At 40.4% G+C, this 14,285-nt stretch overlaps 1 protein-coding gene across 1 annotated transcript in view; it reads left to right on the forward strand.

Annotated features, from left to right (window-relative positions):
- npr2 (natriuretic peptide receptor 2) overlaps window positions 1-14,285 on the forward strand; it is a 94,564-nt gene that overhangs the window by 4,535 nt on the left and 75,744 nt on the right. The window contains exon 2 of the mRNA XM_026174420.1: window positions 9,550-9,725. Coding sequence (XP_026030205.1) covers window positions 9,550-9,725 — 176 coding nt within the window. The remainder of the gene's footprint in view (window positions 1-9,549; window positions 9,726-14,285) is intronic.

Raw genomic sequence — 14,285 nt, forward strand, 5'->3', positions numbered from 1 at the left:
AAAGCAAACATTTCCATTCCATCACAGAGCAACCAATGATTGCTCTGTTGTCAAGCTCTTACTGTGACGTGACTGAGCCACTCGGTTTAAGCATTTCAGACTCTTTGATTGGCTTCAGGAAATCAAAGCTGCTTTGTAAAAAGTACAATTTGGTGTAAGGCATTAAAGACTCCCTGGTTTGCCTTAAGTAGTGCTGTTTGGTATGACTATTACTATTATTTGTATTTTTAATGCATAATGGGGCCTTTACTGTACATAGGCTTACAACGGCTCATTCTTCTCTCAAGTACACATAAATATAAAGCACTTAGATGTCCAGAATAATAAGGAAAAAACATACACAGAGTCGAAACAATAAAAAAAACCCCATAAAATAGAGCATATTGTCTGTTTCTGAATATATTTAAAAATCATAGCACACATGAAATTTAGACTGCAATACTGGTATGTCCAATATACCACCCGGTGCGAGGTGTAGACAAAGAAACCGACTTGGTTAGGTTTAGAATTTGTTTTGATGATTTGGTTAATGCTCATTTAAAAGCAGTTTTCTTGGCTGCCAGTCTCAAAATATGCCTCCTACATTGGTTAAAAAGTAATTTTCATTGTCAAGAAGAAAAACAAAATCATATCCAAGAATACAAACAAATATGTGACTTTTTCTTGACTGTTGCACAGTTTGTAATATGAAGGGTTTGACGTTGAGTGAAGTGCGTTCCATGCGGTCCTTATATTAGGTCTTCAGGAATGTATCCTCATAGTGCTAGTGTATATTTGCAAATTATTCATCTCTCTATAATCGCAGGAACATTTGGACAGAATCACTTTTGGATTAACTCAACAAGTCAGAGCAAAATCTGCTTCAAGCGGTAAATCCTTGATTATTATGGTTTCTGGCACGGGCAAACAAGCTTTAAACATCTTAATCTGTTGTTACAGTAACAGCGTCAACAAATAGTGGGATAAACACAGTGTAAAGGTAGTTCAAGCAGGGAAAGGAGGAGAAACGTGCTGGCAGCTGAAACCCCCACGCACACACCCCAAATAAATTGTGGAGCTGCCACAGTGAGCTGGAGGTCAGAGGAGCTAATGGTTTTGTCAGGGCTTGTTGTGGCTCAGCACTCATTTTTGTCCCGGCAGATATCCTCCGGGCTGTCAGCTTGGACTGCAGACTGGGTTCAAAAAGCAAAGGCTGAGACGAGAAAGAAAATGTAGGCTTTTAATGTGAAGCCTTATATCACTGGAGGTTTAATAGCTTACCAAGTTACTGCATGCTATTTGAAGCTACAAAAAAAAAAAACCCTTTCACCTGTTCCACTATGACGTCCAATTTCCCCAAAATTCCTGATTTTAATATCCAAAAAATTTAGATGGGGGAAGTAATCCAAGAAGTGGTGGTATGTTTCTGTTAAGAAGGACATTTTATTCTTTGTTAGAGTATATTTTGCATCATTGAAATACAAGCACATAAAATACACTGCCTGGCCAAAAAAAACAAACAAGCCACCACCAAATCAAAGGTCACACACTCTAATATTTTGTTGGATCACCTTTAGCTTTGGTTATGGCACACATTATCTGTGGCATTGTTTCGAGAAGCTTCTGCAGTGTCACAAGATTTATCTCCATCCAGTGTTGCATTAACTTTTTACCAAGAACTTACATTGATGATGGTAGAGTCTGACTGATGCGCAAGGCCTTCTCCAGCACATCCCAAAAATGATCAATGGGGTTGAGGTTTGGACTCTGTGGTGGCTAATCCATGTGTGACAATGATGTCTCATGCTGGAAGAACAACTCTTTCACAATTTGAGCTCGATGAATCCTAGCATTATCGTCTTGGAATATGCTCATGCCATCAGGGAAGAAAAAAACCCATTGATGGGATAACCTGGTCATTCAGTATAGTCAGGTAGTCAGCTGACCTCATTCTTGGAGCACATACTGGCTTGTACAGTAGGCACTAGGCATGATGGGTGCATCACTTCATCTTGCCTCTCTTCTTACCTTGATGTGTGTATCTGGTGATGTGCAGCTCCTGAGAAGGTTTGTCTATTTGGAAAAACAGGCTGAAGGTGCCAGTTTGTTGTGGAAGAGCTTAAAGAAATGCATGGATGAGTGGTGTCACAGTGGCTATGTCCATCTTTTGTACTGGTATATGGTCAAAGACTAGTTCAAGAAGCCGGAAACCAGGTTTTTATGCATTTAAGTTGATTAGTTAAGTATATAAATCTAAGTTCATGTATTTAAGTTTATAAGACAATGATGTCATGAGTGCCAGTGTTCAATATAGGTCAGGCTCAACAAAATATGACTGACCAGACTCCTACACAGACAAGTCACAGCCATCCCATTTTCAATCCCATTTCAGTTTATAGGTGTGTAACGTCACCACCCAGTAGACTATAACTGACCACAAATCTTAGAGGAGGAAAATATTTTTAACTTTTGTAAAGGAAAATCTTTTGTTTGACTGTTGGCCATATTTTAAAAAACAAAACTGATTTAAGAGATTTCTTTTCCTTAAACCTGCAGATTAGTTGGAAATTAAATGAATTATGGAGGACCTCTTTTAGATGACTGATTAGCATAGAATAAAATACTTTGCTAGTTTGTTTTAGGATTAGGCTTTCTTTTTAGTGAAGGTTTGTTCTGTGGGGGAAACAGAGGAAACGGGAGAAGCCTTCACACTAAAATATGACATCAGCTTTGGATTTAAATTCAAGCAATCACTCAGTGAGTGCACATATGGATAAATGAGATTAGTATTTGGACTTATTTTAAGGTTACAGGAAACATATACAGTGCATAGTCAGCCCAGTCTAAATACTGCCATTTTGTTAAAGCTTCTGCTCCCCTTTGGTGTCTTCAAATTAAGCCCAAGGTAACTCTTGGTGTCTGTGGGAAATATAAGATGGGTCTTGAGAACGACACTGGTAAATAAGCTCTCAGCGTAACATTTAAACACACGGTGGAATGCCTGTTTTTGTTTTTCAATGTGCAGACTTGATGTTGTTGAGGAGCATATTTTAACCCAAACCACAATCTTTTCCATGGAGGTTTGAGTGCCAGTGGGTAAACACAATTATTTTTACAGAGAAGGAATCACAGTGAAAAGATGAGCCAGATATACAAGTTTCTCTTTACTAACCATCTACTCCACATACTTATAGGACCTTTTAAAATGTACCCAAAATGCACTTTTGAACATTTACTCCAGTAAATTAAAATTCTTCCTGTTAAAAGGGAGTTTTTCCTTCTCACTGTCGCCAAAGCGCTTGCTCATATGGGTTCACATGATTGTTGAGTTTTTCTCAGTATGTATTATTGTAGGGTCTACCCTATAATATAAAGTGCCTTGAGGTGACAGTTGTTGTGATTTTGTTGCTGTATAAATAAAACTGAATTGAACTGAATAGCTCTTTACATCAGGATAGCTGTCTTTTGGTTTGCGCAGATTGTCAGCATTATGACCTTTGAGAAGAACCATTAGCATAGTGGCTTGTTACTCTGTTTATCTGGGTATTGGTAAACTGAAAAACATTTAACTTCAGTGCACTGAGGCTTGTCAGGGAGTGTATTTAGTTAAAGGGTTTGTTCAACCAAGTCAGCAATAGAAGAAAGATTGAAAGAAAACACGAATCAATAAATTAAAAGCTATGGCAGTTTCACAAACTGCCGTGTTAAAAATAAAGTAGAAATAGTAAAAAAAGAAAAACCAAACAAACATACATTTTCTTGAGATAAATGCTGCGCTTTACTCCTAGCTTTACTAGCTTCTGCTATTCCTCTGTGATTTGGAAGGTTTTGGACCACTTTTTTAGATCTAGCACAGTGTCTAAACACTGAATATATTCCAGCTCCCATCACATTTCCCACTCGTCTTGATGCTTTTTACTCTGTTAATGGCACACAAGAGGGAAATTTTCAGCAATCACATCAGGCCCTGATGTGGGTTTTTTTTCTTTTTCAAGTACATATGCAAGTGATTTTCAGCTCTGATCGAGGGATGAAAAGCGTGTCTCTTCACAATGAAGCTCAGGTAGTGCCTCGGTTTAATTACAGAAATCCTGTTTCCCGTGAAAACATCTTCAACCGTTGCAGGTTTGGTGAGCTGCATGTTGCTTTACAGTTTTCTGTGTAAAGAAAGGCTAGAGGCTGTGCTACAAGTCATTTATTTGACAAGAGCCTTTCATAAAGATCAGAAGATGAACAAACAAAGAGCTGGAGAGGGTAATCCCACCTTAAAAAGATTCATCTGCAAGACAAACATGGCACATGTTAGAAAATCCTGCATAATCCAGGCAACAAAAACACTGAGTGCAATTCTTGGCTTTCTTTCTGTTCGTGCATTTGCATGTGATTACCTATGAAGCAACCAAAACAGTGAAATAGCCCTGAAACAGACTGAAACAAAACATAGTGTGATTTAGAATCTAAGTCAATAAAGTCATATGTTATAATTTCTCTTATTTTGTTGCAAGAGGTATAAAAATGCAAGAGGTTTCTATAACTGACATCTACATAGTGGTGGATCTTTCATATTTTAACTTTTTAAACTCCTTTTTAGAGACATATACACACTATAGAGCTACGATAAACCTGCAGTAAAATATAAGAATTTAAAATAAATAAAAATATAATAGTATGCACAGCAGTCTTGTGCTGTCTTTTATAAATCCCCGACATAAAATGGTTTGTTATGGATCCAGAAATAACAGCTGTATGACATTACACCTTTCAGTGAGCAAAGAAAACAACAGAACATCATCTCAAATTACGACTCACTGAAGTCTTAATCAGCAACCCGTTGCCTGTTTATGAAATACACCTAAACTAATGCAGTCAAATTACAACACACAATAATTGTCGGGGTTTCAGTTTGTGGTGCTGTTGAACAGTTTTCAGCCTTATCTGTTATTTTGTATTATTTAGATTGAAACATAAACCAAACATTACAGGTTTCATAATTTAGGTAGGAAAACCGGATACGGTAATTTAATGAGATAAAACTGGATCGCAGGACAGCTGTAATAAGGGTAGAAAAAAATGGGGGATGTTTTTTGGTGAAGATGAAGTCAGCACTCAACTAACAAAACACTGGTTGATAACAAGCTGCACATGCTAAGCTGGAGTCCACTTCCCCATCGACTCCCAGACATCGGCTTCTGCGGTTGGGTCTGAAATTCATGCCTTACACCGTGGTTATGTCAGAATTATACCTAAAAACAGAAAATCACTTATTATTGATCTTCGAGCAATATAGTTTTAAAAATAACATAAAGACGTAGTTGTTAAATGTGATGTTACTCGTGCAGCAGGTGGAGCCGCTCTGCTGGACAAACTATGCATTTACACAATTTTGCTTATATTCGCCTTGCAGAAGTGATTTGGTCAAATGAAGATCACAAAATAAAATACTAAAGAAAAATTTAATGCATTTTATTCTGATTTAAGTTTCACATAGTTTATAGTTTTCACAACTTTATTAAGCAGATTGCATTCCCAAATTTGACCATAAAAAGACTTAAATTAAGGACATTTTCCCTGTATTTTAATTTTTTTCTAGTTAGTTTGTTCAGTTATTTTTCTTTGCTAAACCTTACTTTTTAAAAATTGTATTTCAGTTAACTAAAATGTTTCCCCAAATGTAGTTGTAGTTTCTATTTTAGTTAGTAACATTCACCTCCTGACTTATAAATTAACACAATCATTATTGTAGCATTTAAAGATATATATAGAATGGAGATGTTGGTTCCCTTTTTTAAAGCTCTTTTAAAGCACTTTTTTAAAGTGAAATTTAAAACAACGTATATTAACATTGGGTAGCAGACACAGCAGCTGCTCTCATTAAAGCACTAATATGTCTAGTCTTTAAGGATCCATCACATCATGTTTTAATAACGAAGAGTAGAAAAAGACTAAATGATGAAATATCCCATGTTTTTGTATAATATTACATTTGTCGTTTCCTGTGAAAACTTTGCTATGTGATGTGAATTTTATGAGTCACATGGACACTACAGCATAAGTATATTTAATAGCTAATTCTGAAAGTTACCAAAATTAATTATAGTCATACAAATCATTACATAATGTATCATTAACAAGTGTTAACTGTGCTCTCAATAATTGTGGCATTATGCTCAGTTTCTGCATATTATTCTTAAGACTGAAACACCATAAACATCACATTTTCTGTGTTTTCCTAAAGAGACGTTTTTTGCTTTAAGCCTATTTTTAAAATGAGCATCATTATCTTGAAACAGCGTTGTTTGGAGAGTAAAGCGAATAGGAAGGAGTTCGTACGAACACCCGCCACAAATACATGCGTTACTGTATGTGTTATTTCAGTAAGAGAAAATACTGACAATTGTTTGTGTTTAGATCTGGGTCAGTGTCAAAATATGTGCATGAACAAAACAGAACACAGCAGGATAGGTGGCGCATGCCAATTTGTAAAAACACAGAAGATCCTGACACAATAGCAAATGTTCTATTTTGCAATGCCTAGTAATGCTTCAAAAAAAGAAAACACAGAGCACTGAAAACACAACCTTTCTGTTAGAGGTAAAACTGAAACGCGATTATATAAATCATGAAGCCATCTTTAAAAAAACAAAACAGAATTTAAATCAAGATTTTGGTTTAAAAACAATCTTTAGAGTCACTTTTAGGTACTTTTCTATAACCCTCTGTAAACACAGTGACTTCTGCAACACAAGAGGACATTTTCCCTCTGGCTGTGTAACGTGTTTATTTTGGGATCGGTTCAGCAGACAACAGAGCTACCTGGCATGGTGACCCAAGCTGGAAGAGCTGAGGGTTGAGGTTGAAGCAGCAGCAGCAGCAACAGCTCTAAAACATGAGGAAATGCCTGTTAGTTGGGAGCCTACTAATGGAAAAAAAATGTAACTTTTTGGGGTTAAAAAAATGACTCAACAGCAGGAGGGTGTAGGTGGCAGGGTGAAGGTAGTAGGTAGAGACACTGCCAGAACCTGGAAAAAAAGTTTTCAAGTCTCTGATCAACTGAATAGTTTAAAGGTAAGCTTAGAGTGAGTACTGTCAGAACTGGACACATTAATTTGTGTTTTAGACATTTAATTATGTTTGTGTTCCTGGTGCAGTGTCTTATGCGTTTTATGTAATTCTGTTTTTGGTTAATGGTTTAATTTACAAACATTAAAAGTGTAGGTTTCATAAACTGCTTTTTTTTTTTTTTTTTTTTGCAATAATCAAATTTATGGCCAGAATATCTTTATCTAGATAAATAACTTCTTACTAATCTAAATCTTGTAAAATCCTTTTTTTCATCGATTCCCAGATGTTAAAGTTAATCGTCACACCTGGAGATTAGCTGCTCCAATCATTTTTATTAGAATTTAATGGATTTGGACCATTTTTAACTCAGTTGGTTCAGAGACCTGGAAATGTCTGAAAACATCAGGTTAAACCACAAAACCAAGGGAAATGTTCCCTTTGTTGAATCTTGATCTAAAACTTGGGACTGAATGGGTGAGTTGTAATTTTGTTTGCTTTTTCTTTTTTAAAACCATTTCTGATTCTAGTAAATATTTTGACAGTTTTATTTATGTAAAGCTCTCAGATTATAGTTTGTGTATTGCCAAATATACTTTTTTATTTTTTATTTTTTATATCTCCAGTACCCTTGAAATATTTATAATATTTAGTCCAGTATTCTTCTTTCTTCACTTGTTTCCACTGTTCGAGGTCCTCTGAACTAATATCCACCCCAATCTTTGTACAGCTTTTCTCTCCATCTTGGCTTGCTCGTGTATTTTTTTTCTTGCCTGCTACAGACCATTTTGTTGTAGCCTGACATTTATTAGAATCAGGCATTGCAAAAGTTGAAATAAACGCCAGCTGTCGAAGTGTATTACCCACTACTTAGACTGTGCTGTTCATTTCAATATGTGAAACCACAAGAAACTGTGGAAAATGTGTCACACTGCTCTGGTTTTAATAGAGATTATTGGTGTTGTCACAATGATAGCAAACAGAGATCAATTAGATTTCAAGGAACCGTATACATGTTTAATCAAAGCCACAGGAAATGTGCTGATATGAATATCTAGCAGCATCTGAAAGCATGAACATTCAGTAAGTGTTAAAAAAAATGCAAGTAAAGTAAATGTCAGTGTGTTTCCCCTAATATTGCTGTGAGCTGATGTCCCACCCTAAAGTGGTGTTGAACAGTAGTTCTCCAGGCTTTCTGAAGGTCTTTCCAAGTCTGTCATTTGTCACTGGCTGTTTTTTTCACTCATTTTCCTATCCAGTCCTGACGAGTTTTAGAGGAACCTTTTTTTGTTTGTTTGTTAAGCCACTTAACACTGTTCATTCAAGCATAAAAAGCACCTAACTCAAGGGGTGGTCCAGCGTTGTGTCTACATACTGTATAACAACTTACAAAGAATCCATTGTAAATTGTATATTTAGGCACTAACAGCCTGTACAAAATTTTCTTTAGGTGAATCTACTAAAAAAAAAGCCAAAGATAGGTTTTACAGACATAAGAAAAAAGCTGTTAGCTGAATACTTAGGGTATCTCAGAATGCCATCTAACATGTCCTTAAGAGATTTGAAAAAACTGGACCAGTGGAGGACACAAGATAAACCGTATCTGGAAGTCATGTGCTTACAACCCCCCCCCCCAAAAAAAACAAAAAAAAACAAAAAACAAAAAACAAAAAACAAAACAGGAAAAAACCAGCAAAGACCTGATACATGACCTGAGATGACTGGCTCTTTAGCTGATCCTTCTACTGTTCACTGAAACTTCATCTGAATAATCTCAGTGTAAAAGTTGCTGTTTCTTAAGAATGGGAAACAGGGAAAAAAAGGTTTAGGTGTACCAAGTCTAAAGAACTGGACTAGCATCAGTGGCAGTCCAGTGCCTTTAAATTGCATTTCCATTTATGTTTGCAGATTTCTCAGAAAGTGGTGCAATTATTTCACCATTTAAAATGTAAAGAAATGAGGGGTGGCCTTTGCTTGGTACCGTAGTTAAAGACAAAATCCGCCTTCTGCAATGCCGACAAAAAAGTTTAGCATGTTAGAACATTTATTTCCATAGTGCATAGAGCACAAGGTAAGTGAGAGATATGCTAACAGACAGTCTAAGTCAGGGGTGTCCAACTCCAGGCCTCAAGGGCCAGTGTCCTGCAGGTTTTAGATATCACCCTGGGTGATCACCTGGGATATCACACCTGAATCCAATGATTAGTTCATTACCAGGCCTCTGGAGAACTACAAGACATGTTGATGAGGTAATTTTGCCATTTAAATCAGCTGTGTTGGCTCAAGGACGTGTCTAAAACCTGCAGGGCATCGGCCCTTGAGGTCTGGAGTTGGACACCCCTGATCTAAGTAATCTAAGTGGTGTTAAAAATGACATGATATGAGTGATCATTTATCTAACACCAGACCTGGATCTGCTAAAATATGATCTGAACCCAGCACAAGATGGACTTTTTTGGTATGTTTTTAAAAAAATTAAAAAGTGATTGGTTGATGCTTTTCTATTCACAGTCGTGTACATCTGTGGGCCCTTGGAGACGTTTATGACCATCATGGAACAGTTTCAGAATGATATCCAGGACCCAGAAAACTATGCTATCTTCTATCTGGATGTGTTTGCTGAGATCTTGGCAGATCGCAAACCGTGGCAGAAAGCTGACTGGGCTGATCCCATCAAGGTTTTTAAGGTAAAATGAACACATACCTTTTTATGCTTGGATTTATTAGATGCGGCAATCACTGTTTCATTTGCTTTGCTATTGGAAATCACACAAGACCGCCATTTGGCATGGGAAATGGTAATCTCGCTTAATTGAGTGGCATTACCATGTTTCAGTTACTGTGTCCATTGGGCTGAGTAAACTCAACATGGCTGTGGAAATTAAAAAGATGTGAAGCTTTTATGGTAATGACAGACATGTAGATGAAAGACTTGAATAAACTCTTACAAGCTGGTAAGATTGGTTCATCTTACAAAGTTGAACCAATTTGGTCTCTTCAGTCTCAGATGACACAAATTGTTACACTTTGACCACTTTAAAGAGGGAAATTCTTGACATTAATGAATCGGGGGATGTGTTTTTACAGGAGGCCTTTTAGCCCTATAAATGAGTGCACTGAGAAATAAGAAAGTAGTCACAAATGTGTCAGTTGACTAATTTATCCCCCTAAATGTCACACTGGCTCCCCCTAATTCTCTTAATGAAGCATTTTCAGTAGTTTTGAAGCAGAGTAGCCTTTGTAAAATAAATCTTGCATAATAAATGGTGGATTAAGACATAATGTACAGCATATATTTGCCTAAATTCCCAATAATAAGGTAAAACATTAACTTTGAATAGCTGGAAAATGTTTTTGTAGAAGATTTAGTAATGAAAGGAAGTGCTTGTTTTGCAATGTTGAAACCATGAACTGATAAACACTCTGTGTCTCTATCTGTTCATCTGAATCTGAACTTCTTCTAACCTTCTGAGCTGTAAAGCCACATTTTTGGATCTGATATTTTTCATCATGAAAGGTGTTAATTTGTCTGCATGCCGTAACAGGTCTCATTATCGCAATATGCTTCCTTCACAGCAATAATTGCTTGTGGAAGTTTGTGGTAGGTCTCCAGTAACTGTTGTAACATGAAAACCAAGCTGTAGAATTTCCAGATAAGAGCAAAAAAAAGAACTTGTTTTTTTGCGAAAAACTTGTTTTGGTGACTAGTGTATCAACAGAATGAAAGGTCAGTAAAGGTAAATATTTGCACTGAAACGTCTGGGTCAAAATTTGATTGCTAGACTAAAGGTCTCTCTCAGCACTTGTGCCTGCAGAGCAGTTTGTATTGAACCAATTTTCGAAGTCATTAAAGAAGTAACAACACACTCTATCAGGCTGTATTTGTAATTGCGCGACGAATTATAAGACCAATAGTGTTTTTATGTTTTTTCGAAACACATATTCTACACTGGAGAGGGTTTTGTCTAAGCAGCTGCTTTATTTTAAGACCTGCTTTTCACTGAATAAAGTGTGAATTAGTCACCAGAGTGAGGGATGAGTTGCTGACAAAGGTGTGAGGAGAGTAGTTCAGTTATGTTGGAGTCTAGGTTGAAAATGGGTGGATGGATGAAAAACAGGCCTTTTAAATTTTTGTTAGTTGCTTAATACAAATAAATAACTATGTATAATAAGCATACATGTATTTCATTATATTTGATGTTTAAGTTGGTACCTTGTTTTAAAACAGCGATAACCGTTTCTTGAATATTTTGCAAGTCTTTGTGTTTTGTTGGAGGTTGTTGAAGTAGCTCCCTTCTTGTTTAGTTGTTGGCTGTAACGTATTCTGAATACTTTTGATTACTTAATATATTATCATGCTGTTTACAACTACATGAATGTGATTTATTACTATTACTGAAGGTCCGCGGCTCCAAACCATAGTAAAGGGACCTCAGACTGATACGGTGGGTTTGTGTCGGGCTCGTAGCTGAAAACTAGCTTTACTTTGTTGTCTGGGTCAACTTTGCTAGCGAGAGACAGAGAGAGGATTTGAAAGGCTGCTCCAACGGAACTTATTGTTTCGGAGGAAAACACGAACACAGCATACAGTCGAGTCTTAATAGCTTACTTACAACTGGGCTTGTCAGGCATTCTTCTTGGCTGCAGTGGTTATTATTATATTTACATGCTTCCACCTTCCGTTTCTGCTCGATGACAGCTCGTACTTTTCCACTCTCCTTTTTCTCCCTCCTCCCGCTCACAGACACATAACGGGTATGGCAGTCCATTCTCCCTGCAGCACGGACTACACTGCCCATGATGCTACATTCTTTAGGGCTATGCCTGTAGCATTCTGCCTATTAGCTTAGCACAACAACAACAACAACAAAAAGGCGCTCTCTCACCCAGGAAACATACAGTCGCAGAGGGAGCGCGTGTCACCCTGTAACCATGGCAACCGTAAGGCTGCCGCCTGGAACAACAGAACATAACTGTCAAACAAAACCCAAACAGGCCTGACCCGCGACAATATGAAACAGGAAAATACCGCCGTGTAATCCATTTATTCCAACAAAGTAACTGTATTCTAAATACCACCTTTTTAAACGGTAACTGTAACGGAATACAGTTACTCATATTTTGTATTTTAAATACTGTAGCGGGTCAGGGCTATTCGGGGTTCTGTTTGTGATGTTTTGTTTATGTTACCATAGTGATGGGTGACGCCCTCTGGCTGTGACAGTGTGTCCTTCCGGGGTCAGAGGGCGCCCTGTGTGTTGTTGTTGCTGTGCTGTTGCCGCGTGCTAGTTAGCTAGCGGCAGTGTTCTTCTGCAGATGTCAATAAACTGCTGTGCTCCCTGGCTAGCTCACGGGAAGCAAGACCAAACGATACCTCCATCTCCTCCTTGTCTGAGCTCGCCACATTGGTGTCAGAAGTGGGATAGCTCACCCTCGCCGTAATGGAGAGAGACATTCAGAGGCTGGAGCAAGCTGTCGAGGAGAACATTCCCCGCGACCCGTCGCGACAGATGCTAGGGCAGTGCTTCATGGGCTACCTCTGTTGACCCACACGCCGAGCCCCCAACTGCGAGCAGTCATGCCTACCACGCCAGTTAAGGTACCGAAATACAACGGGCTAACCCCGCTAGAGCCCTACCTCTAACAAGTGCGGCTGGCCGCCAGACATAGTGGCTGGAGCGAAGAGGAGACTGCTACGCACCTAGCGCTAGCATTAGAGGGAGATGCACTGCAGATACTCCTTGACCTAACCCCGGCAGAGCAGCATGAGCTCCAGGCCCTCACCGCGGCACTCGAGAGGCGATTCGGGCAGTGGCACTCCACTGATCAGAGCAGAGAGCAGCTGACCAACCGGAGCCGTCGACCGGGAGAGAGCCTGGGCACCTTTGCAGCAGACGTGTTGCTGTATGCTCGTCGTGGCTACCCGGAGTTTCCAGCAGCAGCCCGTGAGGAGCTTAGCCTGCATGCTTTTCTGCAAGGACTTTTCCCAGAGCGACTACGCCAACACGTCCGCCTGGCCATGCCTCAGACCCTCCGTGAGGCGCTCATTGAGGCTGAAAGGGCCGAGCCGGTGCTCACCTCGCGACCTAACCAGCAGGCGTCCCCCCCAAACTACCCCCAAATCAGAGGGGGTCGCCGAGATGTCCCAGCTGCAACCCTCGGTGCCCCGGAAGCGTCCTCGTTGACTGACCAACCGCTGCTACCGGTGCGATGAGCCTGGCCACGTGGCGCATGACTGCCCAGCACCATCTCCGAATACCAGAACTACGCAGCCTCAGGGAAACGAGGAGGGAGCGGTGTAGCGAGGGGACCACCGCTCCAGCTTCCTGCCCCCCTCCAAGGACAATGCACAGTGTTGGGCACCTCAAAGGACTCTACCTGAGCTGCTGTGTTGAGGACCAGCCATGCCAGGCCCTGGTGGACACGGGGTCTACCATTTTCCTGATACGACCTGGCGTGCTCCCTGAAACATCCGGGCCACTGGTGAAGGGTTGGTTGCCCACAGACACCCAGCTGATGACAGTGACGGGGGAGAAAACTGTTATGCGGGGGAAGAAACCGTTGCAGATCCGAGTGAAGGATCTAGAGCTGGTGCACGACTTCTGGCTCGCCGACATTCAAGACCAGTGCATCATTGGCCTGGATCTGCTGAGCCGCTGGGGGGCCTGCGTCGACACCGCGAAGCTGGCTATCACTCTTGGTGCAGAGACTTTTGCCCTCCAGCGCGGCCAAAAGCAGGGAGCGGGGACGGGCGTCGGGCAGCTGCCACTCAGCAGATTTCGGATGCCGGTGGCTCCGGGTCATCTCCACTCGCCTCAGCCTCTCAACCCGACAAACCTCCTTCGACCGAGACCATCGAGGCTGTTGATGACCTTTGGCAGCAACAGCGTAGGCCTCAATGTCGACCAGCGCCAGCGGTTGAGGTGCCTCCTGGACGAGAATGTGGACATCTTTGCCGCCAGTCACAAAGACTGTAGGCAGACGAGTCTGGTCCAGCACACCATCGACACCGGCTCTGCTTAGCCCATCCGTCTGCGCCCACACCGGCTGCCCCTCTCCAAACGGCAGGTAGCGGAAGAGAAGAGCCGTGAGATGGCTGCGGCTGGGGTGATCGAGCCGTCCAATAGCCCATGGGCGGCACCTGTGGTTCTGGTGGGGAAGAAGGATTGGCAGCCCGAGGTTCCTCAATGCAGTCACCAAGAAGGACTCGTACCTGCTGCCGCGGATCGACGAGGCCCTAGATTACG

The sequence above is a fragment of the Astatotilapia calliptera genome, chromosome 7 (assembly GCF_900246225.1).
Source record: "Astatotilapia calliptera chromosome 7, fAstCal1.2, whole genome shotgun sequence".
In the NCBI taxonomy this organism is placed as follows: domain Eukaryota; kingdom Metazoa; phylum Chordata; class Actinopteri; order Cichliformes; family Cichlidae; genus Astatotilapia; species Astatotilapia calliptera.